The sequence below is a fragment of the Callorhinchus milii genome, unplaced genomic scaffold, assembly GCF_018977255.1.
Source record: "Callorhinchus milii isolate IMCB2004 unplaced genomic scaffold, IMCB_Cmil_1.0 Scaffold4, whole genome shotgun sequence".
Lineage (NCBI taxonomy): Eukaryota > Metazoa > Chordata > Chondrichthyes > Chimaeriformes > Callorhinchidae > Callorhinchus > Callorhinchus milii.
This window is the reverse complement of record NW_024704745.1, coordinates 12,587,762-12,613,754: the sequence shown is the minus strand read 5'-3', so window position 1 is coordinate 12,613,754 and position 25,993 is coordinate 12,587,762. Positions and strand designations below refer to the sequence as shown.

Sequence of the window (25,993 nt, the reverse complement as noted above, 5' to 3'; positions counted from 1 at the left end):
TCTCTTTTCCAGAGGTAATAATCCCTTCATAAACAATTAATAGAAAAATGATGATTTTGTCACTCAATCTATAACTGTTTGTGGGACACTGCTGTGTGCAATTGGCTGCTGCGATTCGCCCAAAAATATACACTCAATTCACTTTATGGTATATTCTTTGAAGTGCTTTGAGATGTCTCGAATACACGATAGGGCGCTATATCAGATGCAAGAATTATTATTATTAATAACAGATGGTTGCATTTCTCAGGAAATCATTCAACACAGAAGGCAGGCAGTCACTTGGCCCATTGTGCCTGTGCTGGCTTTCTGTCAGAGTGAGTTTAGTTTCACTTCCCTGTCTTTCTCAAAGACGTGATGAGACGCTATATTTAAATGCAAGGATTATTATTCTCCAGATCTTTTTAGAATCCAGTTTTAAAAATTTGATTTTATTGAAACATCAATGCATTTGTATTAAAACATCAATACTTTTGTATACATTTGAGGTGAAAGATTTTATATTGTAGCAGAACTGAGAAAACAAATGTAAATAATTTGTCTTCCTGCTCCCACATGAGACACAAGGAATACTAGAGTTTAGTGTTCATTTAATATTAAATTAATATTAAATGAACATTACACAACAGTGAGAATAACCCTCTCCCGTTTCTTTCTTTTCCTCTTCTTCTCATTGAATTGCTCGGTTGCATCAGCAAAGAAAGTCACATCTTCTTTGGCTTCTATCTCCCTCTGTAGAAACTGAAGTCCTGCCAAATTGAAGCCCATTACATCCTGCCAAGGAACAGAAAGAGAAAATAAAAAAAAGTGAATCATATTTTCAACCTGTGCCATAATTTATAGCATATGAAGTACAATTTAGATTTTCAGAAGGTATTTGATAAGGAGCCACATAAGAGATCATTAGCTAAACTTAAAGAACATAAAAATGAAGACATCATTGTGACTTTGAAGGAGGCAAAAGAATTGGCCTAAATGTGACATTCTCTGATTGCCGGAGAGTGATTAACTGGGATTGGTGCTTGGGCCCTAGGTTTTCACACCACAAAGAAACGACTGGCTTATAGGAATAGAATTTCCAAATATGCTGATGCTAATAACCTAGAATGCATCATAACTTTTGAGGAGGACGACAGAAAACTGCAAAGGGACTGATATAGATTAAGTGAGTGGGTAAAACAATGGTAGATCATGTTTAACAAAACTATGTGTGAGCTTGGTAAAGTTTGGACGAAAAAATTATGGATGGTAATGCATTCTAAATGGTGAAGGACTAGAGGCTGTAGATAAGCAAAGGGATTGACTTAGGGGTCCAAGCACATAAATTGTAAAAATCTGTTTTGCGAGTAGAGAAAGCAGTTAATGAGGCTAATGGGATGCTGAGTTTTAGAACATGGGGAATGGAGGCAAGTAAGTGCTGCTGCATAGATCACTGATGGACAGGTTATGTCTGATCAAGTTAAAGGATGATCTGGCTGAAATAGCTAAAGAGGTTAACAAGCAAGATAGTGCATGACTGTTCCCTTTGGTAGAGAGAGATCCAAAGCAAGGGACATCATCTTAAAATCAAAACTAAACTGTTAGAAGAAATAAAACACATTTCTTCACACAGATGGTTGTGAGAATGTCATTGCACCGCACTGTTAGAAGGTCATAGAGGCAGAATGAATTGCCTGCTTAAAAATAAGATAGACAGGGGATTATGGGCGATAAGGAATAATCCAATAATCCAATAATCTAGTACAGCAGACTGACAGTCAACAGGTTGATTGCCCTCTTCCTATGTTAGAAATTTATGTGCAGAACGGTCACTTAGCACCACAACAACACTGGCATTTATGTAGCGCCCTTCATGCGGGGTAGTCTTGGAGCATCACCACAGCTAATGGAGTGAAACATGTTATGAGCAGCCTCTTTCTAACAAAAGCTAACGCTGGAAATGCTTTACATTTTCGTTTTTTATTTCCTATTTCCAGCATTTCCAATTATCCTTTATACATAATTTATAAAATGTTGTCTTTCGTATTGTGAATTTTTGTGTTGCTCCCAAAACAGTGTAATAAAGGCATCCACTAAACCAGTCAAAAAACAAACCAATACAACAGTTTCACTTATGAAATCAGTATATTTGATGGTTGAAATGTGGAGTTAGACAACTGAGGACTTTGTTGACTAAACATTCTGCTGTTAATAAGCTTGGTATAAACCACAATCATACCCTCATAGCATTGATCTTTCCGATTGTATTTTGTCTCAAGCTGTCCATTACTGTTAGGAGCATCTGATTACCAGTGATCTGTCCAAAATGAATCCTACAGAAACGAATAAAAATAATAATCACATCAGACACACATTTTAGTTAGAGCAACTACAGTCTAGAAGTAGGTTTGTCCCAAGTACTTCTGGAAATAATAGACAATACCATCCTTATAAAATGCTCCTCTACATAAAAAGAAAAGTTCTTTCTTGAAGACCTTCCCCTGGACGTACCCTCTACTTGGCCCTCGTCATGTTTGTTTAACAGGACAAGCAAGAGTGGTGCTATTGATTGATGTAAACGGGCTCTTTAAACTGGACTGAGATTTAATCTGGAGCCATGTGATCCCAGGAAAGTGCAGAAATCGTGAGTATAAAGCAATAAATTGCTAGTACTCAGATTTCCCTCGGGTCGGTGCTTTTAGTTCAGCTTTTTTGATCCACCAATATACAGTCAATTCACTTTACAGTATATTCAGTGAAGCGCTTTGAGACGTCTAGAAGACATGAAAAGCGCTATATCAAATGCAAGGATTATTATTATTATTATTACCAAGATGACAAAGGTTTTATTTCTTCTTTTTCACAAGAGATTCAGATGAAGAAAATCCTTCAGCTCATTTCATCCCATTACAGAAACAAGCTATTTCTTAAATGAGTTCAGTATCCTGACTTCAATCTCCCTTCCTGATAACCCATGTTTAGCAGTGGGTTTAAAGAAATATTGCTATAACATTGCCCCCCAAACAAGCCTGAATTTGTGGTTGTTAGTCCTGCTGTCTTGGAAAAAAAACAGACTTTAGTTCCCCTTTAAAATACTAAACTTAAAATAGTGTGACTCACAATGCAAAATAGGGCCAGGGTGTAGAAAACTCCCTTCTCTTTTCCAACAACATCACAGAAAATTAACATCCACCCGAAGAACAGGTAAATAGAATCTTGGTTTAACATCTAATACGAAGGACAGTACCTCCAACAATGTAACATTGCACTGGAGTGCCAGCCTAGGCTGAGCTTAAGGTTTCAACGTTAAGGTTTCAACTTTCTGACCCAGAGGCGAAAGTATTATCGCTTGAGCCAGGCTGACACCAAGGATTTTTTCCCTACCGCCAAATGTGGAGGAGTGTGAGAGGGTTAAACTTGGGGAATAATGCAAAGTGTTCTCATTCCAAACACCTACCTGAGCAGGAAAAAAAGACATCGGCAAATGAGTTCAACTTCTAGAGAATGCTGGATGTACTCATTGAACAGAGTGAGCAGATCAGGAGTGTAGGAAAATGGAAGGACAAGCAGTGATTCTTCTAGCTCACTGGAAAAAGATCCCAATAGAAAAAAAACATTAAAATCTTCACATTCTAAACATTTCTTTCTGTATTTCCTTTACCCTTAAGGAATATTTAACCTCCCTCAGACTAAACTGCTGAGGAGCAGATGCCAACATCTGCATTTTAACAGTGTCTCGTGTTGGCAAAGCATCTCAGTCATTTGGAAATTACAATTCTCAACCTCAGAAATATCACACAATTATATTCCTTCCCGCACTCCCCCGTCCCCAACGACTTGGAAAACATCACACGATTGGATTGATAACCCCCATCCCTCCTATCATCCAAGATATTCACAGGACAATGTGACTCTCTTAATAATTGGTTATTATTAATTCATTATTAAGAGTCATTACTGTTGTAACTGGACAGAAAAGACCTATCCTGGATTCAAGAAGGCCAGATGCCAGGGAATATCAATTAATATAAAGAATCTAAAGAGATCATCAAGAGCTTTGTGTTGACGAAAGAAATGAAAGCAGACCAATTACTACTCACCTTGATTTGACTTTTCGAATGACATCCAAGACATATCGAGATGGCTGGGGGACAAAGTGGAAAAAAAATATTTTTTTCATGTATAAAAACAAATAAAATGATTCACCAAGTTCTAAAATACAAAAACAACAGTTTCAGCATCCTGTAAAAGAAGAGGTTTGAAAAAAAATGGATCTTGATACTACTTACTGATATGTTTCCGTATGCAGTCAGTATGGGGTTAGTAGGAGGAGGCAGCTGCNAAAAAAAGAAAGAAATTATCTTCTAATTTATCTCGTTGTCAGCACTGCAGTGGCTTAGTGCAAGGAAGTCCTGTTGGCTGCTAAACTGGGGATGTTAGAACAAGATATCCATTAGTAACATAACACCAGAATAAATCCTTCCCTATTTGTGATTTGAGGCTGCAATAGCCCCTGCAGCTTAGTTTTTGTCCCTTGAGAAGCTACTTAATTTGAAGTATCTGGAGTGCCAAAAAGTACTTCAGGAAACAAAGTGGTACTAGAATCTATTTTTGAATGTCTATTGTAAGGCGAACATTTCTTCCACATTGCAGCATAATGTGTTCTGTTAAGGGTCACATCCAAAATGTTAGCTTGGCATTCTCTTGACTTCTACCATTTACAACAACAAAACAACAATGAGCATTTATTTACAGATTTTTGTATTTCATGCTTCCCGGAGGGATACAGCCTGCTTACCTAGTTCTGGAGAGCATTGCAATACAAATTTAAATAGCACCTTTCATGTCAACTGGCTTGGCACCGGGGCTGAGGGTGGGCGTTGAGGGTTTATTAGTGCGCAGGATGGCAAGATCCAAGGTTTGGACCCCAGAGTGCGTATTGTGGTACTCCTGGAGTTTAACCAACTTGATTCAGAAACCACTATCTGAGACATTGATTGGCCTATTATTAACTAGAGGGTAGAAATGACACCGAGTAACATAACATTTAGCTTTCTCACACATCCTTCGCCTCACTCCCTTCCTTGCCTCCCTTCCCAATCCCGACCCCTGCTCGGCTCCAAATCTCTGACTGTCCAGTGCCTTTGGGACGTCCTCCCAGCGTGAAAGACGCTACACAAATGTAATTTTGTATTGTAAATTGAAATTTATAGTGTCTCCCACACAATTGTATTTAAATTACATGAATGAGGCACAACTTGTTTTCTGGCCTGTAATAACCATACGAAAACAATAACCAGTGACTCAATCCTGACAATATTTGATCCTGTAACAAGAGTTATTTAACATGCACGTTACAAGTTTGTAAAAATGATTGGATGCCTCAGCAGTAAATGGGTCATCATGATGGAGAACATCTCACCTCTTTTCCAGCACGTTTGCAAGCTTCTCTGTGCTCCTCCAATTTTGTTGTCTCTTCCCGATACAGCTCAATCGCTTCCATGATGCGCTCCGTCTGACGAGAGTAAAAGTTGACAGATCAATGTGATGTACTCCAGCAGATCCCCAAACCCCACCATCTCTAACAGCTTGTTCATTCTGCGATCAATCGTTCAGTATTAAATAATAATAAGTATTAAATACTTACAGCTTTAACAGTTTCGATTGTCTTCTTTCCGGCCAAGCCTGCCTCCCCCTCTTGCTCTCCGGGCACCTGGAAGATGAAGGATAATTTGTCAGTAAGAATGGGTTTTGTACTCCAGCCTCGTAACAATATGCCATCTCCTAACCCATGTTCCACCATTGGTGGCTGTCACTTCACTTGATACTCCCACAACAACAACAGCACGTATTTATATAGGGTCATTCACGTAGGATAGCGCCTCGGAGTGCTGTGACTTTAGGTACTACAGCACCGCTCTCTGGAACACTATTGGGAATTTTTAGTTTCCCCAAGTCATACATATCCGACTCTATCCCAATTACTGGAAAAATATGTCCAAATGATATAGAAAAGCAGACTCACCACAGGTCCACTCTCCTTTGCCACACTCTCTTCATATTCTGCTTCTCTTTGCTGTGGAGACATAAAATTCATCAGTGCTTATTGCAAACACTGCAAATATTCTAAGCAGAGGGAATACCACCTAGAGAACTGATCAGCTCCATTTTCCCTGCAGTTTACATGCAAAACTAATAAGGACTGCCTCAAATTCTGCATTAATTGTTGGGGAACAAAATTCAAAGCCAGTGAAAATTAATCGGTGTGAAAGCATAGGAACAGCTTTTGTACCTAGACATACAAAACAGGACTGTGCAATAAGGCAAGGTGGAATTATATAGTAAATCAGTAATTCACCCAAGCTGAGGTAAGAGAATCAAAGCAGCAGCAACACATTCACTGCATCAATAGAAATTTACAGCCTGTTTTGTGCTGCCACGACGATAACATTTAGTTAGGTGATACAATTGGATAACATTTAGTTCGGTGATCCAACTCTGACAACACTAGATAATTGAATATCCAGGATTTCCAATATCTTTTCATTTGAGTAGTGAAAGTGTGTATAGCTCACACCCTCATCCTAGACTCTATTAATGAAGTCTATCCAGCATAAAAACTACATTCCCATCTTTTCAAATGATCTAAAACTGTCTCATTCACTAGTTTTCACATCTCTGTTGGAGGTGGGGGGGGGGGAAGATATGGAGTCACTTGAGTCATTTATCTGGTTGGGTACAGGTTGGTAACTTTATAACCTTCATTTGAAATGTGTTGTTCATTCACGTTTTATATTTAGATCATTACTCCCAACCGCTAGTAGACAGCCAGACGTACTGCTCCTTTTGTCAGTGCTGCCTTTGACTGACCGACCCAAAGGCAGCCTGGAGAATGCATCCTTGGTTTCACCTTCTTCCTTTCGCTTGGCTTTCACTTTGTGCCCTTCACCAGCTAAGATCAAGAACATGCCTGTACAGATCAACATGTTACCCACCCCCCCATCTTATCAGCACAATGCTTTGATATATCGCTGTACTTTGCAACCTGTCTGCTCCTACCCCTTAGTAAATATTTGAGAAACTGATATAACTGCCATTCGCACTCCAAATAAGAGTTATACCTAACTTACCATTTCTCGCTCTTCCTCCAGGATGATTGTCTCTCTAGTTCGCTCCCACAATCGTAGAGATTTATCATGTGCGGAAGAAACCACATGATCTCCATTGGGACTGATGGCCAGACACCAGACTTCTCCATGATGTCCCTGGTGGAGAACAAAACAACATAAAAGACCCGGCCCTTGGGTGTATAAGAACCCAGCAGCAGTCCAAATCTCATGCTGTGCTTGTTCCACTTAAGAAATTTCTTTTCCACTTGCCAGAAATATACACTGATGTGCATGTAGCAAGCTGCGGTTTTAAAGTAATTTATGTGGAAATACTGTCCTACATTAATATTAATGAGACAGTATAATATACTTTAAAAGCTTTCAGTTTTGTTTCTGCACTGGCAGAGAGACAAGGACAGACAGGACGATTCATAATTTCAAACTATGACTACATTAACTAGCTCATGTCACTTTAAGCTAAGGTCCCACTTACTTCCAGTGTCTGGATGTGTTCAAACTTGTCAGCATCCCACTGTTTGACTTTCCGATCTTTCCCAGCAGTGAAGAAGAGGTGGGTTTTTGCTACAAACCGCAAACACATTACACTGCAAAGAACACAGATCAGAAAAAAAAGTGCACGTTGTTTAGATCATGACTTGTTTTAAGGTGGTCTAACATATCCACTGCTTCCTCTAGACATTTACGCAAATTATACTTTTAGCAATAACATAGCAATTTCTCTATGGCAGTTAGTGTCAGAGGTGATGGAGAACCTCTGATCCATTAAATGGTCCAATGTCCCAGTGTTGACCATCACTGTAGTATGTAGAATCGAGATTGGTCAGGTCTAGTGGAGGCCAGTACAAACTGTTACACATAAGGTGCCAGCAGAGGGCAGACACCCTGAGCTGAACCTATACAGGTAGAGTTGCTGAGCTGGGATGTCCATGCACTGATTGTACATGTGTGGGTTTCAGTGTACAACTACATCAGTGGTGTGGGGAATGCGGTGCTTTCAAAGAAACAGACAATTTCAGCACAGAGGGAGCTAACCAATCCATCGTGTAGATGTTTCTACTAATTATTTTTCTAATGTTACCCCTTTTTACTTTATCCAAATACACCCCAGACTAAATAAATGAATAGGTAACACAAAAGAAACAAATAAATCAGAAGTACAACACACCACAGGTTGAAAAATGCAAATCAGGTGCCAAAATATTTCTTGACACAAAAAAAACGCTAGTTTTCTTAGAAACAATTCTGTTTTATTCTAAACTATACCCTCAAACAGACAATGCAGAGCATCAATTGTTGCACATCACATTTTTACTTATGCAAGAGATCAAATAGAATTACAAATCACCGTTCTTATCTCTATGGAACAAACCGGTGCTCTGACATCTTGTTGGGTACCAAGTGCGACAGATGGTTTGTAAATTAACATGTACCTGTCATCATGAGCGAAGAGAGACTTGTGACAATCACCGAATTCTAATCCCCAGATCTTCACGTTCCTGTCAGCTGAACCAGTTGCTATCAGTGTGCTGTCCTACACATGCAGAGATCAGAGTGGCATGAAAAACAAGAAAACAGATGTCTAGAAATGGCATATTTATTATTAACTGGGTAGCAATTGACATGCTTTCACAACTTAATGCTGTACTACTAATCTGAAATGCAATGCATATAGCCACAAGAATAATTATATGGTCTCAGGGAATAAATTATTATGCCCACGGTATATTTGATTAAGAGTAAGTGAATGAAGGCTCTATTAAATGAACTCAATGAAATGAAGCAATCCAAAATTTGGACAATTCTTAAATGCAGCCTTAAATTTTGAAGACTGTTTTTTTTCTATTAAGTTCTTTTAAAAACTATAGAAAACCAACTTCAAGGTTAAAACCTAATTCAACAATTTGCCATTTTAATCCGTGGCCATTTTAAGAACTTAACAGTTTCTACAATGTACACCAAGAACGAAGAATACTTACATACGATATATCCATACAGAGAACGGGCAACTTATGTCCATACAGAGACAGGAAAAACTGCGGAGGAAGAATTAAACAAGGAGAATTGTAAGAAGTCACAGATTTTCATTTTCTTATGGAAAATCACAAAATGTAACTTTTGTTGAAATCTTTTAATTATTTCAGCACCAGTGAAGAAATAATAACCAAAGGAAATTTAATTTGCTTATTAGATTAGAACCCCTCCAATCCGGCTTCCACGCTGCCCAAAACACGGAAACAGCCCTGGTCAAAGTCACTAATGACATTCTGAACATCTGTGATCAGGGCTCCCTCTGCCTCCTTGTCCTCCTCAACCTCTCTGCCACCTTCGACACTGTCAACCACTCCATCCTCATACACCGCCTCTCCTCTACTTAATCTTCGCGGACCTGCCGTTGCCTGGTTCGATTCCTATCTCTCTCACTGTCTCCACTTCGTTGCCTCTAACGGTTTCTCCTCCAGCCCCCGCACTGTCACATCTGGCATCCCCCAGGGCTCTGTCCTTGGCCCTCTCCTCTTTAATATCTACGTGCTCCCCCTTGGTGACATCATCCGCAGACATGGGGTCAACTTCCACATGTATGTGGATGACACCCAACTCTATCTTTATGCCTCCACCCTCAACTCCAGGACCACTGCTGTCTTGACAGACTGCCCGTCAGAAATCAAGTACTGGATGAGGGCTAATTTCCTACAGTTGAATGTGAACAAGACTGAGGCCCTTCTAATTGGCTCACGCCAGCGCCTCAGCACCTCAGGCTCTGACACCATCACCTCCATGGTTGCACACTACAACTCACCGCCAGTCAGGGACCTAGGTATCTTGATCGACCCTCAACTGTCTTTTCTCCCACACATTCAAGCCATGACCCGCTCTGCCTTCCCTCATCTCTGTAACATCGCCCGAGTCCGCCACTACCTCACCCCTCAGGCCGCTGAAACTCTTGTTCATGCCTTCATCACCTCCAGGCTTGACTTTGCAAAGGCTTGTCGGCCTTCCCAACTCCTCCCTCTACAGGCTGCAGATAATCCAGAACTCTGCAGCCCATGTCCTCTCCTGCACCAAACTCAGTGACCCCATCTTCCCTCCTCTCGCCCGACTCCATTGGCTCGCTCTCCTTCAGAGGATCCAGTTCAAGTTCCTGGTTCTCACATATAAAGCCCTCCATGGTCTCGCCCCACTCTACCTCTGCGACCTCCTAACCCCCTACCCACCCATCCGTTCCCTCCGCTCAGCCGGCTCTGGCCTGCTCCACGGCCCCCCACCCACCCGACCCCACCATTGGCGGGAAAGCCTTCAGCCACTCTGCCCCCAACCTTTGGAATTCCATCCCCCAGTCACTCCGCCTCACCCCCTCCTTAGCCTCCTTTAAGTCCCACCTCAAGACCCTCCTCTTCGACCATGCCATCGGCCACCCCCCTTCCCTTCCCCTCCCCCTTAGCCCCCCAACCCCAGCTCAGGTCTGAAATGCTATACTCTGTCCAGTGCCTTGTGACGTCCTCCCGACGTGAAAGGCGCTATACAAATGTAATCTTGTTGTTGTTGTCAGGCTTACAAAACTCTGGCTACATTTGCAAATATTTTTCAACATTGTCCTGGTCTCAACTGAAAACCACACACCCAAACTTTTCTGTAGGAAGTAGTTCGAAGGTGAGTTGAAGTCCTGGTTGAATTTCTTCCACCTAGCCTAGGGGCATTGAGGCCAATTGTAGAATCCTGAACAGAACCTTGATTGAGATCAGCCAACGCAACACAGGAATTAAATGTACAACCACATGTATCAATGGTTGGTTGCTGTCAAGTGCAGTTTCCTACTTAGAGATTCTTTTGCAACCAGCATTTCTCCAAGTCCTGTTAAATGTCTCCAACAATCAATTACCTTGAGTGTGTCCGTGTAGAATATTTTAACTGTACAATCGAGCAGTGATACTGCCAGCATTCTCTGATTGGGGCTGTAGCTCACACACAAGATATCGTCATCCAGCTGCAGGCTTCGGATGTGGTTCAAAGAGAGCCTGCCAGCAGGGGAAGAACAATAATGAAGAAGTCAGCATTAACAATAAAAGGAGAAATAGGAGAAATTATATACCCGACGAATGGGGAGGAACTCCATATGGGTCTAGATTCATTCTACTTATTTAGCACTTTGAAGTACTTTAATCCCTATTCTGTGCTCAGTTTGGGGCTCCAATAAGGGCACTACAATGTCCCTCAGTGTCCCGAATTAGGCAAGAGAAAATTAGTCAGGCTTCTTGCTTCTGATTTCTATTCAGTTGCCTAAAAGTACATGTATTGAGCCTCAGGTTCCAAAATTTCTCATGTTTTTAAGCTTGGGACCACATCTTAAAATTTAAGATAGTGCTGAATTTTGAAAAACAGTCTTAAATTCGCTCTTAAGTTTGCGGTTGATTTTCCGCAAACATGATTGGGATTGGTCAACTACTCTGTCGCACAAATCCAAAATGAACATTGACTACTTGGGCAAAGTACTGGAGGGAGTCTGATGTCTATGGAAGGAAACAGGATGAGGGGGAGAGAAAATTTTTAAACAAACATAATAGGGACTTTGCAGTTATAATGAAACCCAAAGTTTCAAAATGTTGACTTAAAAGTGTTCCTTTCAGCTCTCTCTCGCCTGTTCAAAGCTCACCTTTTCTGGGAAGACTCTTCATCCTTCACCAACTCAAACTCCCAAAATTTCACCACCTTATCAGCACTTCCAGTAACAAATCCACGCTGGAAGAAAGAGGACAGACATTACTCCCAAGGGCAAAACTGCTCTCACGCATCTGGCTTTGTTAGCAAGGATAAGCCCACCTCACTCACAGGTGCCATACAGATGGGCATCTTGAGAAGTCTGAACTTCACTTGAAATGTGCCGAGTTAAGAGTAGTCATTGGATTCAAACAAGAAGCACCTCATGCTCATAAATGTATTACTTTTGATGCAGCAGCAAATCCATGAAAGCAGCAGTCACCTTGCTTTAATATTGGAGCTGAAAAAGGGCTTGAATGGTGCAGCACTTGAAAAAGCACCTGCATTTAATATAGCGCCTTTCACGTCAGGAACACATCTGAAAGCACGTCACACGATTTCCTGTAAACTGTAGGAATTGTGTTTTTAATTCTGGTGTTGGTATATTTGCAAAGTCTTTGTAGAGGGGCTATTGGACTTTATTAATAATACTTTCATATGGTATATTATCTTTCATGTAGATAGGGCATCGCAAAGCACATCATAGGATTTGCAGCATATGGGGATGGGTAATACAGTTAAGTATCTACAGGCTTCACTACAAATTAATTAACTGAAGTTTGATCCTTTGCCTTACCTGGTCTGGTGCCAGTGATATGGACCACACTGCTCCTTTGTGGGCATCAATGGTTTCCAACAAACGCCCTGAAGCCAAATCAAAGAGCTGCAGTTTCCCAGACTAGAGGAAAGAAAACCACAAGGAAATTAAAAAAACTCTGTGGGGAGTTTCTGAATACTGTTATCTGGCAGGTTTGTCGAGAGAAAGGGCAACGCTACCTTAACAACAAAACCACCATGACTTTCTTCGCCCCATTGAATTGGAACCTTAGATCTAACACAATTAATCAAAGTGATAAGAACGGCAACTACATTAACTATCCTTTGTATTCCACTATTTGTGTTTTGTTCTTACTTCAACTATATTGTCAAGCGTAGAATGTTTCAGCACCAGATACCAATGTAGCACTGAAATGGCAAGAAAATAGGGTTCTCTATGGTTGTTATCCATTGACCTTTGATTTATTCCAATTATCATAATTCTTGCAGTTTGTTATCATTACAACAGTTGAAATATGTACAAACACTATTTACTGTGGGCTGTAAATGTTGCAAAATACTATCTCCCTTACCTTAGTTCCTATAATTATTTGCCTGTCTCCAGGAACAAAGAGAGAGCAGAGAGCGTATTCACATTCCATGGTCCTAATACACTGTAGAGTGGACCTGTGAGATAGCAAAACTACATCTGTCAGAGTTTCACAAGGAATAATAGACCTAATAACAACAACCTGTATTTATACAGCAAATCTCCCACTGAGAACACAATAGGTGAGGAGTTAAATACACATCCATGTAGGTCTGACCTAAGCAAATCATTAACAAACCGCAACCTGTTCATCAACTAACCCCAATCCTAATATACCCAATCCTACTGCATTTATGTTTGGCTACAAGTAACTGTTTTGTATGGTGCAATTGATTGCTTAGAAGATGAATTTACCATATTGGCTCACCTAGATTCAGAGGCCGAAATTGTTTTATTTTCCCTATTACAGTAAAACACCACATATCTTGCATGGCACTCAAATCCAGTACTGTGAGATGGCAGCAAAAAATTTTTTTTGCACGTGTGCAAGGGTACGGAAACCCCAAGTTACTTGCACAGCAGTGTGAAGAGCTCAACAATCTATTACAGGTACAGTATAGGGTTAGAGTCACACAACAAGATAGAGAAAGTCAGATACAGAGCAAGAGACAAAGACTGAGAAAGTCATTGAGACAGAGATAGAAAGTTTGAAGGTCTGAAAGAGCGCTGAGTTAGAGAGAAGGGCTGGCACAGAGTGATACTGTAGAGACACAGTACGATTCCTGTTGTTAAAAAGTTTGGACGGCACTTTAGCCAATTTGGATTTTGCATGATGACCAATTGTGCACATGGTTTCCTTATCCACATGGGGATGGTGCCAATCGGTGAGATTAATTGTTTCTCTCCTCTACTTGTGTTTCGAGTTACCTAACTAAAGTATTTTGGTAATCTGCCATTGGAATATTCACCTGTACTGAATCATCCCAAGAGCCTTGGGACATCCTCCCAATGTGAAAAGTGTAATATAAATGTTTTATTGTATCCCTACATTCACATAGTAAACAGCTCAAACCTGTTCCATATCTTTATTGTCTCAGCTGATGCAGAGAGTATCGCAATGTTGTCCGAACTGAAAGCAAGGGTTCTACTGTCGGTCCGGTGACCTGCAAGAGTTATCCTGGCTGTCTTTGTGCACTCTGGTAACTTCACTGTATGATTCAGCGTGTAGGCCTCAACTGTGTTGTTCTGTAGCAGCATCACAACCTTCAGCTCCCCATTTGATGCCAACAGAGAGTCAAACGATCTAATAAAATAAAGTGAATCAATGGCTCAATGCATTTTCTCCAGTAATCTGTTGTGCAGGTAACCGCAGACTGACCACAAATTTTACCTGATTTTTGCCGAGGCTTTAATATTGGTGATTCGCTCAAGCTCATCCTCTAGGCTTTGTTGCACAGCAATCTCCAAGTCTGTATCAGCTTCGCCTGACTCGGCCCTTTTTCTGTTGAATAATGCATTCCATTTCAGTAAATACACTAGAATATAATATGATTCTACATGCAAACAAAATCCGGCTTATCCATTTGATCGAATACTTTAAAGTGCATATTATTGAAACCAAAATTTTAAGACAGGATTTTTTCTGTACCCATACTCAGGTGAACATAGAGGACAATACCACTAGATGTGGTATTTTCTGTGACAATAGAGTCAATTGAGGTGACGGATACCCTGATATGGTAGTATAACAGGTTTCACGTCCTCCCGACGTGAAAAGCGCTATATCAAATGCAAGGATTATTATTATTATTATTATTATGCTTTAAATCGTTGCAGTCCAACCAGAAAGGTCACATTATAAGCTTGTCCGCTGCAGAGCAGACTTTATAAATGATTCAGGCCAGTAGGTTGCTATAGATACCCACCAGCTTAAGCTAAGTACTATTGTATTTTGTTGTTGAATCTGTTGAAGTCAATTTTCTCCAAATTGTTTCTATATCTGCAGGACCATGAGCCATTTCAAACACTGGTCCAATCTTTTCAACAAGATCACTCCCCAAATGGCACCAACAAGGTCTGGAGTCTCTCAAAAAGTTATCAAAAAGGCTAATGGGATGGCCTTTATCTAAAAGGGGCTGGAATATAAAGGAGAGGAAATGATGCTTCAGTTACATAGAGCCTTGGTCAGACCCCATCTGGAGTACCTCATTCAGATTTGGGCACCACACCTCAGGAAGGATATATTGGTTCTGGAAGGAGTGCAGCGCAGATTCACCAGAATGATACCAGGGCTAAAACGGTTAAATTATGAAGACAGGTTGCGTAAACTTGGTATCTATTCTCTTGAGTTTAGAAGGTTGAAGGGTGATCTGATTGAGGTTTTTAAAATAATAAAGGGATTTGATACGGTGGATACAGAGAAACTATCTCCTCTGGTGGGGGAATCCAGAACAAGGGGACATAATCTTAAAATTAGAGCAGGGCCATTTAGGAGTGAAATTAGGAGACAGTTTTTCACCCAAAGGGTAGTGGAAATCTGGAAGTCTCTCCCAGGAAAGGTTGTGGATACTGGATCCATTCACATTTTCAAGACTGAGGTAGATAGATATTTGTTAGGTCAGGGTATTAAGGGAAATGTTGTGCAGGTAATTGGACTTGAGGTACAGATCAGCCATCTTATAGAATGGCAGAACAGGCTTGAGGGGCTGAATGGCCTACGCCTGTTTCTATGTATGAGAAATCATAGCCCTGAGTCCATGTCCCGCAACTGCATAAGTTCACTCACTTTGCCCTTTTCTTCACTTTCTTTTGCTTTTTTTCAATCCTTTTTTTGACTTCCTCTTCGCTGAGGGCCATGAAAACCTCAAGCACATTATCTGTACCCTACAAGCAAATGTAACATTTGTATGATTCACAAGAAAGGCTAGATCTCAAATGTACAGTTTTACTCCACGTTAAATTGGAACATTTTATTATTTAAAATCTTAACCTTGCTAGCATAGATGGAAACATGAAATCTGCAGCAGACAGCAACACCTGCAAAACACCTGTAATTTCAGCTGTAATGGTTATTGAGTAACCATTTTAAAGGACAGTTTTTAAAAGAGAGCACGGAAAGCAGGCCACAATTGCTATAAATAGCACTTGTTTTGGGAGAAATTCCACCTGGGGAAAGATTTACTCTATTTTCTTAGCATTTCAGAGCATTAGATTTCCCAAATTGTTGAACCCAGTCTCAAATGAAGCTGGTTTTCTGTTCTTAAAATAATAAAACTAGATCCAGGTAGAATTTCTCCCCCATGCTGGATAATATTTAAATTAGAACTTCTTCAATCAGACTAAACAGATCATCAAGCGACTGTCAGGATGGTGGAAGGCGAACTGGGTGGACCTTGTCTTCTTTCGCCTAGCAAATTCTTATGTTGTTATGTTCTAATTCAGTGCAATTTTACTTAGAACTGGAGGATCCACAAGTTGGGAAAGGACTATATCTGAAATTGTTTCCTGTTAGATCGTTTATTGATCGTCACCTTTTATTTTCACTCAATAATGTGTTGACATTTTTCCAAGTTTGTTTTTAAAAAATACAAATTGCCCTGTGGTAAAATAGTACTTTGTAAATTAGCAAACTATTACTGGATAAATAGTAATACTGTTAATATATACAGCATGCAAATGTGAGCTGTTTGGATCTTGAATGTACTCAAGCATGAACCTTTAGTAAGCAGCCTCTACCTATCTGTTACCGCAAGACAACTGTTTCAGCTGCCTGCAGATAAACAGTCCCCATTTAAATGTGAACCAAACCGCTTTCCACTCACCCTTATTTATATCAAAACTCTCAATGTAGCAGCAAAGAATCTTTATTCAGGAATAACATTAATTATCTGAACCTGACACTAAGTGCAGGAAATACGCCCCATCCATTGCTGGACATCACCTTGAGACAATGACATAAATCACAAATTCAATTGAAATAGAACTCCCACTTCAACAGGCAAGCCTCCTGGTTGTATTAGACATGGCCAAATTGTTTGAATGATCAGCTTGGCTCAGAGTACCATTTGCTGCTCCTCCTTTCAGTGGAGCAATATTGTTGCTGGGAGCCACAGCTAAGAACTACGAATACCCAGCTTGAAAATGCCAATGATGGTGACATCTTCACTCTGCAGATTAGTTACCACATGGTATCATTTATTTTGCCACTTAGAGTATATTGCAGCTTTCGTTGTTATAGTTCAGGCTAAATAGCTGAACTTATGATATAAATGGATTTATTTACTAGCCATTATTGTTAAATATTACTAAAAAACTTCCTTGCATTTGAGAAATGCAAAGGATTTTATTATTAGTATGACATTCACGCAGGAGGTCATCTCAAAAGCATTTCACAGGATCTTACTGTAAAGTGGAGTTACTGTGCATTTTACAAACGAATGAGGCAGCGATTTGCACACAGCAATATCCCTCATTCAACCATGAAGTTAAGGAGCAATTTTATTTGAGAGATTATTGGCCCGGATACTGGGAGAAAACCCTTCTCTTTTTTTAATCGTACTGAGGGATCTTGGTATGGTAATATAAAAACTGTAATAGGCAGTTGACCAAGTTGCCTAATGTGGTGAATGGTGTGAAGACAATGTTTGCAAATGGATTGCTACTCACATGGCAGGCTACAATTTTGCTGCTTTGATCTGCTCTGAAGGAAACAACACGATTTCTGCCATCCCGAAGCATGGATCCAGCTTTCTGACAGGTCAGTATAAGCTGTGAGAGAAACAGAGGGTGAATAAAACCAAAGGCAGCATTTTCACTTTAATGTACACCCAAATAATGAATCCCATTTATCCCTTTGTATCCAAGATTCACCAAACTCCCTATTGCTGGCTATCGCTTAAAAATAATAATCCTTGTGTATGATATAACCTTTAATGTTGAAACATCTCAAAGAGCTTCATAGGGAACTGCTGAAATGACCGCATTTGTAGGCAAAAATGGCACTTATTTGTACACAGCAAAGTGCCACAAACACACATGAGGTAAAGACTGATTCAATCTGGAGGATTGTTGGCTAGGACACCAGGAGAAACTCCCCTTCTCTATTTGAACAAAACCACGGGATCTTTAACATCCACCTGAACAGACTTTGGTTTAATGCCTCATCTGAAGGATGGCAACTCTGACAATATAGCAAGCTCCCCCAGTACTGTTCTGGAGTGTCACATAAGAAACTCGATCAAACTAAATTAGAATGAAATTGTTGAAGATCTGAAGACTGTATTGAATAAAATTCACCTCCTCTGGGTTTTCATTCAGCTCCCTTTCAGTTTCTTCAGTGTGTACCAGGTGACCCTTTGTCTTTTTCATATCTGGTTCTCCAAGTTCCTTCTTCTGTAAGATTTACAACACAGGGTAATAGTCTCCACCAGAATGATTAAAAAAAATCAGAATAGTAATCAACATAGTTAATGTCGTCACCCAACACAAACATGGAGATAGACGATGGTTACAATTTACCATCACCTTTTTATTCTGCATGTATACTGTACTGCATGTATACTGTACTGTATGTATACTGTACTGCATGTATACTGTATGTATACTGTACATATATTGTACTGGATGTATACTGTACTGCATGAATAATACATATACTGTACGTGTACTGTATTGTATGTATACTGTACTGCATGTATAATGTACATATACTGTACACATACTGTGTCACATGTATACTGTACTACATGTATACTGTACATATACTGTATATATAGTGTACTGCATGTATAATACATAGACTGTACATATACTGTACTGCGTGTATAATACATAGACTGTACATATACTGTACTGCATGTATACTGTAGTGCGTGAATAATACATATACTGCACACATACTGTACTGCATGTATAATGTACATATACTGTACACATACTGTACTGCACACATACTGTACTACATGAATAATACATATACTGTACACATACTGTACTGCATGTATACTGTGCATATACTATACTGCATGTATACTGTGCATATATTGTACATATACTCTGCTGCATGTATACTGTACTGCATGTATAATGTACATATACTGTACATATACTGCATGTATACTGTACTGCAGGAAGAAAAGTAATGTTCTTTCAGCAGTGGAGCGATGTGGAGAGCGAAGCCAGAATCATGCCCTCCTCTTCACTGCAATAACTAGAGCTATTAAAAGAATCTAACCCAATTTTAGTCATACAACCAGCTCAGAAACAGATCCTTAAAGTTTCCTCAGCCGTTCAGGGTACTGCACAAAGAAATGGATCATTGGGCATCAGATCAGATCTTGGTTTGTACTGGAATGTTACAAAGTGAAGTATTGCTGAAACCACCCGCTGAAGGTGATCCGAGCAGCAAGACACTAATGCTGGCACTGCTCCAATTTACACAACGCTTTTCATGGTAAACTTAAAAGTGACTGATGTTTGAAATGTGCTGTTTGGCGTCACAGATTACATTTCAAGCAAGTCTAAATGCTACCAATATTAAAGCCAGCATTTGATCTTGACCAGAGCTCATAACAACCTTATTTGGGGGCTCACTTAGAATCAATAAGAGAGTAGGTTTCATTATATTTGGTCTCTTTGTTGCAAGGAAATAATCCATTAAACTAGAGAACCACTTTTTCTATACTTCCATAATTGATATTTGCTGTAAATTTAGTGCAAAAATACACAACGATGTTGTTCAGAGCCAATAGCTCGGAACAACATGACGGGCCTTAGCTGAAGCTGTGAAACATGGACAGAAGGTTGGTTGGATCATGAAAGTGGCCTGGAGCACATTAAAAATTCATATTGACAACATTTCTCTTTGATGTGTTTAATAACAATAATCACTTGCATGGTAAGAGAAAATGCCTTGAAGCCATTTACAAACTAAAATTAAAATGAAAGTGAATGTTATATAGACAAAGTCAACAGCTAAGCAACAGTGACATGAGTGGTTTATTAATAGTATTCTTACTTCATCCAGATAGCAGATGTCCCATGCTCGGAGTTCACTGTCAGATGATCCAGTCACTATTCGCTTCTCCTCTGAAAGCAATACAAATCCCCACACCTGGAGGAAACACAGAGGGTAACAAACATCCACATTAAACCTTTTTTCTTTAAACAAAATTCAAGGACAATTAATAAAAAGTATAACGGTTTCTCTAGAACCATTAAGCATTAATGAATTTCAGTTAATCTCCTAAAAATGAATTCCAGTTAATCTAACAAAGATTATTTCTAGATAGTCCCTGACTGACATCATATTTTAACCAAGTAGAGAAGTTATTCTGCAGATGTTTGGACTGCCGAACAAGAACGGTTTGCGAAACCTACTATCCTCGAGTAATATTAAGGAACGAAGTTGGGTAGACATGAAGAATCCTATGAATCTGTTCAAAAAGAAAAGGGAGTTTCTTTCATTACTCTGACAAAGAAACCCCTAGATAGGTCATTCACTTCAGGTAATTCTAATGAACTAGGTTTTGCCACGTTGGTAACCTAAATTTAGATGACTGCTTTGTAAACATCTATTTTTTGTGAATAATCAATAGAATAAGTAATAATATATAATAATAACAATAATGACTACCATTTGCATGGATACAGTAACTATAACATCAGCACTTGTCAAAGGGCTTCATGGGGAATTATATATTACCATATGGGGAATTACCATATATTTATGGGCTGTTAAATATAACGACTGTTTAGATATGTAGGCAAATGAGGCAGATATTATGCACATAACAAGGTCCCACAAACATCTATGAAGTAATCGACCATTGTAGTTAGGGGTTTCTTTGCCAGAGTAATGGAAGAATCTCTCTTCTCTTTTTGAACAAGCGTCATTCGATCCTTCATGCCTGTCCAAGGAGGCAGAAAGGAACAAAAAACACAGAGAGCTGGGGAAACTCAGCAGGTCAAGCATCATCTATGAAGAAAGGAAAGTGAGTCAACGTTTCGGGTCCACGACCCTTCGCCAGCTCTCTGTGTTTTTGTTTCAGATTCCAGCATGTGCAGTATTTTGTGTTTTGAGTTGGATAGGAGCTCAGTTCAATGTTTCGTCCAAAAAATGGCACCCTAACAATGCAGTGTACGAGAGGTCAGCCTGGACTATGAACCTTAGTCCTCATGAAGGACTTGAAGACACAACATGTTTTTTTTTTAAATTGTTCTGACCCACAGCAAGCATGCTTCCAAACTGACCAGTGTACAAGTACAATGCTTATTTGACAGAAACGTGACATAATTGACTGGATTTTGACCTCCTGACAACGTTCTAACTTTATTTGCATCATCAAAATAACACAAGCATCAGATGAAACATTGCATTGGACTGTGCTGAGACTAATTACAGCACAATCCTCACGTTTCACAGAGAATAAAATAACATTCAGTGCTGGGCCTGACTGAACAACGATTGTCTTGAGGAAATATAAAACGTTACAATTTTTTTGGTAGCGAAATGGTTACAGCACCGCAGATCAAACCAACACAGTCTGAATGGCTTCTATAAATTAATTGCTAACCTCACTACGATGTCCGACCATGGTTTTGAAGCAATGTTGTGTATCCAAGTCCCACCATTTCACAAATGTGTCCTTGGAACTAAAACAAAGCGGACAGAAAGAAACAAATGTATTCAATTCCCGAGAGTCATAAACATAGATTCAAATAAAAAGATTCCTGCTTCCATTAACCCAGTCATTCCCTCTGAGACATTTCCTGCAGGATACTCTGTTACAATCAAGTTTTATAATAATAATAATACAAACTTAGATTTTCCACTCTCAGGATCAAGTTTTGAGGAATTGGACACCAATCCACATGAAAAGTCTGAAGAAACAGAGAAATCTGAAGAGTACCAGCCATCATGGGATGCTGTACGAGATGATAGTAGGATTTGCTGCAACTTAGCTGTTGGTGATGTTTTGGGGGAGTCTTTGGAGGCACCTTTTGTGCTGATGTTATTGAGTTAAAATGTGTCAACCCTTATCTTTTAGTTAACAAAAACAATATAATGGTTTGAGAATTTCCCATTAGGGTTCAATTCCAGGCAGGGCAAAACTTTGGGCAAGTTTCCTTACTCCACACGCCTAATAATAACCCTCCAAAATAATAATAAATTGGTCATTTTCAATCCACGACTGTCTGTGGGACACTGCTGTGCGCAATTGGCTGCTGCGTTTCACCCACAAATTATGTACGGTCAATTCACTTTACAGTCTATTCTGTGAAGCACTTTGAGTCGTCGAGAAGACGTGAAAAGTGCTATATCAAATGCAAGGATTATTATTATTATTTATTATTATTATTAACACGGTAACCACAATAAAGTACCAAAAGAAAAAACATCTTTTAAATAGTGACATCTTTTTGTTCATTTCTCTCCAGTATAAAAGAGGGTGAGGGGTTAGAAGGAAATTCTTCACTCAGAAGGTTGTTTGGGTTTGATTGCTACAACTGATTTTTGAAGTTGAATCAATGAAATTATTTAAAAAGGAACTGGATAAACACTGGACAGTAAAAACATTTGAGGTTATGGAGAAAGAGTAGGAATTTGTAATAAAGCTGGAATTATTAATTCAAAAAAGGGTTATTTAGTAATGCATGTAGAAGTAGCACAAGAATAATAATGGAGTGAATAGCCTCCTGTTGTGCTGAAAACAATGTTGCTAATACCTGGAGACCAGAAGGTTCTTGTCTTTGAGAAACATTGCTTGTGTAATAACATCTTTGTGCCCTTTCAGTCTGTATAAACCACTCTCGTTGACAATATCCCATACAATGATTTCTGTGTCCTGGAAAAAGTGCAAAAATTTCCACGATATTGAAATTAAAATAATAATAATTTGGTCACTCAATCCATGACTATTTGTGGGACAATTGGCTGCCGCCTTTTGCCCACAAAATTCACTTTACAGTATATTTGGTAAACCGTTTTGAGATGCCTGGAAGACGTGATAAATTGCTATATCAAATGCAAGTATTATTATTATTTTCAACAGTCTTTTGCAGAACAATAAATCAGTTTTACTACATGACAGAAGCTGTATGTTAGGGAAGCGCATGTTGCAAATTCTGTAAATGTTTGTACTGAATGAAAGAAAACAATGTTAAACTCCTAATCACACAGAATAAGGAAAATACACTGTACTGTAGTACCTAATTTCTGTTGCAGAAATGTATTAGTCTCCAATGCAGGGATACATTATTGCAACCTTACATTACAAAACAACTTGTATTACATAGTGCACTTCACATAGGGACTGTTTTTTAGGCAACCTGACGTATTACTCAGTGCAAAACAGAAAACAATTTTACTATCCAGTCATATTTTGCCTTGCAAACAATTTTACACTGACACCCCCCCACCCCCAACCAAATGACCTCAAATCCGTACCTTTGATCCAGATACTAGCCGTGCTCCAAGACTATCATAATTAAGAATGGATACTGATGATTTGTGCCCATTGAAAGTGACATTGCTCTCTCCAGTCATTATGTTGAATATTCGTATTGAGCCATCTTCATACCCAACCGCCAGGTGACGGCCATCGGGAGAGGAGCACAAGTACGTCACTTCATGTTTAATACCCTGAAGAATTAATATCTGTGGATTCAACATACAACAAGGACTTCAAAACAATGCACTGTTTCAAACTCTGTGCTTGCAGGCAAACAGAACATGAACTAATAAAACAAAAGGTTCTCTTTTAGTATACTTTACAGGAAGAGTGCTGCATATCCATACACCAGAGAATCCACTTATTGGCTAAGATGTGGAAGGAAGTAAAGCGATGCTGAGATCCTGAGATTGAAATCCGCAATTTCAATGAGGAATTTGATACAGTTGCAGTAAATGGTTAGAGATAAGAGACAGAAAAAAACAACCGCTGCGTGAGAGCGGGAAGAGAGTGGCACGATGTGGGCAAACATGAGAGTGACAAAGAGAAAGGTTGACACTGCCATAGTGTTAGTATGTGCCCTTATGGATGTTTTTGGTTCGTATTGACATTGTAGTTTACATAATGATCAGCGTACAAGTACAATGCTTATTTGACAGAAGCACGACATAATTGACTGATTTTGTTCTCTTGACAACCGTCTAACTTGACTTGCGTCGTCAAAATAACACAACATAATCTGCACTGTCTTCACATCTATAATAGGTCTGGTCCCAACCGGTGGGGATATTGGGCGCTCTACTGAGTTTGGAGCTGTGAAAAAAATTCTTCAGATGGCTACTGTGCTCAAGACAACCTCACTTACCTTTTCTCCTTTCCTTATATCCCAGATGAACACATGCTCACACGCAGCAACCGCCACGTACCGACCCTTCTCTCCTCGCAGCTGCACGTAAACCACGTTGGCTTTGGGGCTTGCGATCACTCCAAAAACCGCCGTGGCGGCGTACCGCAGGTACTGCTTTGTCAGGCCCATGGCCGGGCGCGCTCACAGGGCAGCGCGGCGCGCAGTGAGCGAAACGACGTCCGTTCCTGAAAAGGCAAACCAAAGACCGACAGCGAGTGAACGCTTCTGTTTGGGACACAAACGGACGAGCGCGTTGTCGGGCGCGCGCCATCCTTTCGGCGAGACGCCAAACTGCTCCAAGCGGACCTTCGAGCTCCGGTGGCGCTCTTGGAAAAGTGACGGGAGTGCCTCCCGGTGTCCTGACCGACGCATCCCACCCCCTCCCCCCGGGGATGGGGGGAAAAAAATTGGGTCAATCAAGTCTCGCGTGTGTTTTTTTTGGGGGGGGGAGGGCGGGAGTGGGGGGAGGGGGGGGGGGGGGACACACACAACAAAATGTGTCTACAAAATGCGGTCACCGCCCGCGAGCCAACAGGACTCAACGCGCTTCAGAGACGTGATAACAATCCCTCCAAAAAAAAACAAAAGAATAAGAAATCGGTCATTTTCAATCCGCGACTGTCTGCGGGACATGGCTGTGCGCGATTGGCCGCCGCGTTCGCCCACAAATGTACAGTCGGTTCACTTTACAGTGTGTTCTGTGAAGCGCTTCGGGACGTCCTCCCGACGTGAAAAGCGCTATATCAAATGCGAGGATTATTATTATTATTTTATAGTCCACGTAAACACGAGGGGTGTGGGGGAGGGGTGGAGGGGTGTGGGGAGGGGTGTGGGGGAGGGGTGGGGGAGGGTGTGGGGGAGGGGTGGGGGGAGGGGTGTGGGGGAGGGGTGTGGGGGAGGGGTGTGGGGGAGGGGTGTGGGGGAGGGTGTGGGGGAGGGGTGGGGGGAGGGGTGGGGGGGAGGGGTGGGGGGGAGGGGTGGGGGGAGGGGTGTGGGGGAGGGTGTGGGGGAGGGTGTGGGGGAGGGGTGGGGGGGAGGGTGGGGGGGAGGGGTGGGGGGAGGGGTGGGGGGGAGGGGTGGGGGGGGGGTGTGGGGAGGGGTGTGGGGAGGGTGGGGGAGGGGTGGGGGGAGGGGTGGGGGGAGGGGTGGGGGAGGGGTGTGGGGGAGGGGTGGGGGGGAGGGTGGGGGAGGGGTGTGGGGGAGGGGTGTGGGGAGGGGAGGAGTGGGGGCCTCGGTGTGGGCGGGTCGGGCCCCCCGGAATGGCCCGGTTCCGCGCCGTGTAACGTGGCAGGAAAATCGCATTCACAGCCTTTAAAACGCGATCCGGATCGATATCGGGATTCAAGGGATTCGGCGTGAAACGACACTCGCTCTCAGCCAAAGAGGCCGCCACGCGATCGATCCATCGATCGACCGATCACTCACTCACTCGCTCCGTCCGACCGACCGACCGCCCGTCCGCCGCAGCTCCGAACGCGAGTTGCTCCCCAGTGCTTCGCGGAGCGCGACAGAGCGAACAGGCGCGAGCGCTCGATCCCCGAACCAATCCAACGGACCGGCGCAGCCCTCGGGACAGCGAACTGGAGAGGGCGATCCTGATCTCTGCGAATCGACTGGTGAAGTCTGAGCGAGCGAGCGAGCTCTCGAGCTCTCGATCTCGCGTGAAGGTGACGTACGTTCGGACGGC

General features: G+C 41.1%; 1 protein-coding gene across 2 annotated transcripts; it reads right to left on the bottom strand.

Annotated features, from left to right (window-relative positions):
• Window positions 1-410: 410 nt before the first annotated feature.
• Window positions 411-25,802, bottom strand: wdr3 (WD repeat domain 3). 2 transcript variants are annotated; one of them, XM_007895866.2, is made up of 27 exons: window positions 25,736-25,802; window positions 24,265-24,491; window positions 23,396-23,605; window positions 22,675-22,793; window positions 21,522-21,600; window positions 19,964-20,059; window positions 18,244-18,339; window positions 17,614-17,715; window positions 15,734-15,831; window positions 14,339-14,449; window positions 14,021-14,251; window positions 12,992-13,085; window positions 12,439-12,540; window positions 11,758-11,843; window positions 10,987-11,122; window positions 9,086-9,142; window positions 8,540-8,640; window positions 7,582-7,693; window positions 7,110-7,244; window positions 6,005-6,055; window positions 5,627-5,692; window positions 5,402-5,494; window positions 4,269-4,316; window positions 4,080-4,123; window positions 3,437-3,565; window positions 2,219-2,312; window positions 411-774 (listed from the first exon to the last, which is right to left on the bottom strand). In XM_007895866.2, the coding sequence occupies exons 2-27, from the start codon at window positions 24,433-24,435 to the stop codon at window positions 619-621; spliced, it is 2,817 nt and encodes a 938-aa protein (XP_007894057.2). In that variant the 5' UTR covers window positions 24,436-24,491; window positions 25,736-25,802; the 3' UTR covers window positions 411-618. The 2 variants fall into 2 exon arrangements, with proteins under 2 accessions (XP_007894057.2, XP_042189808.1); XM_042333874.1 differs by having other exon boundaries at window positions 25,732-25,787.
• Between the last annotated feature and the right edge of the window lie 191 nt (window positions 25,803-25,993).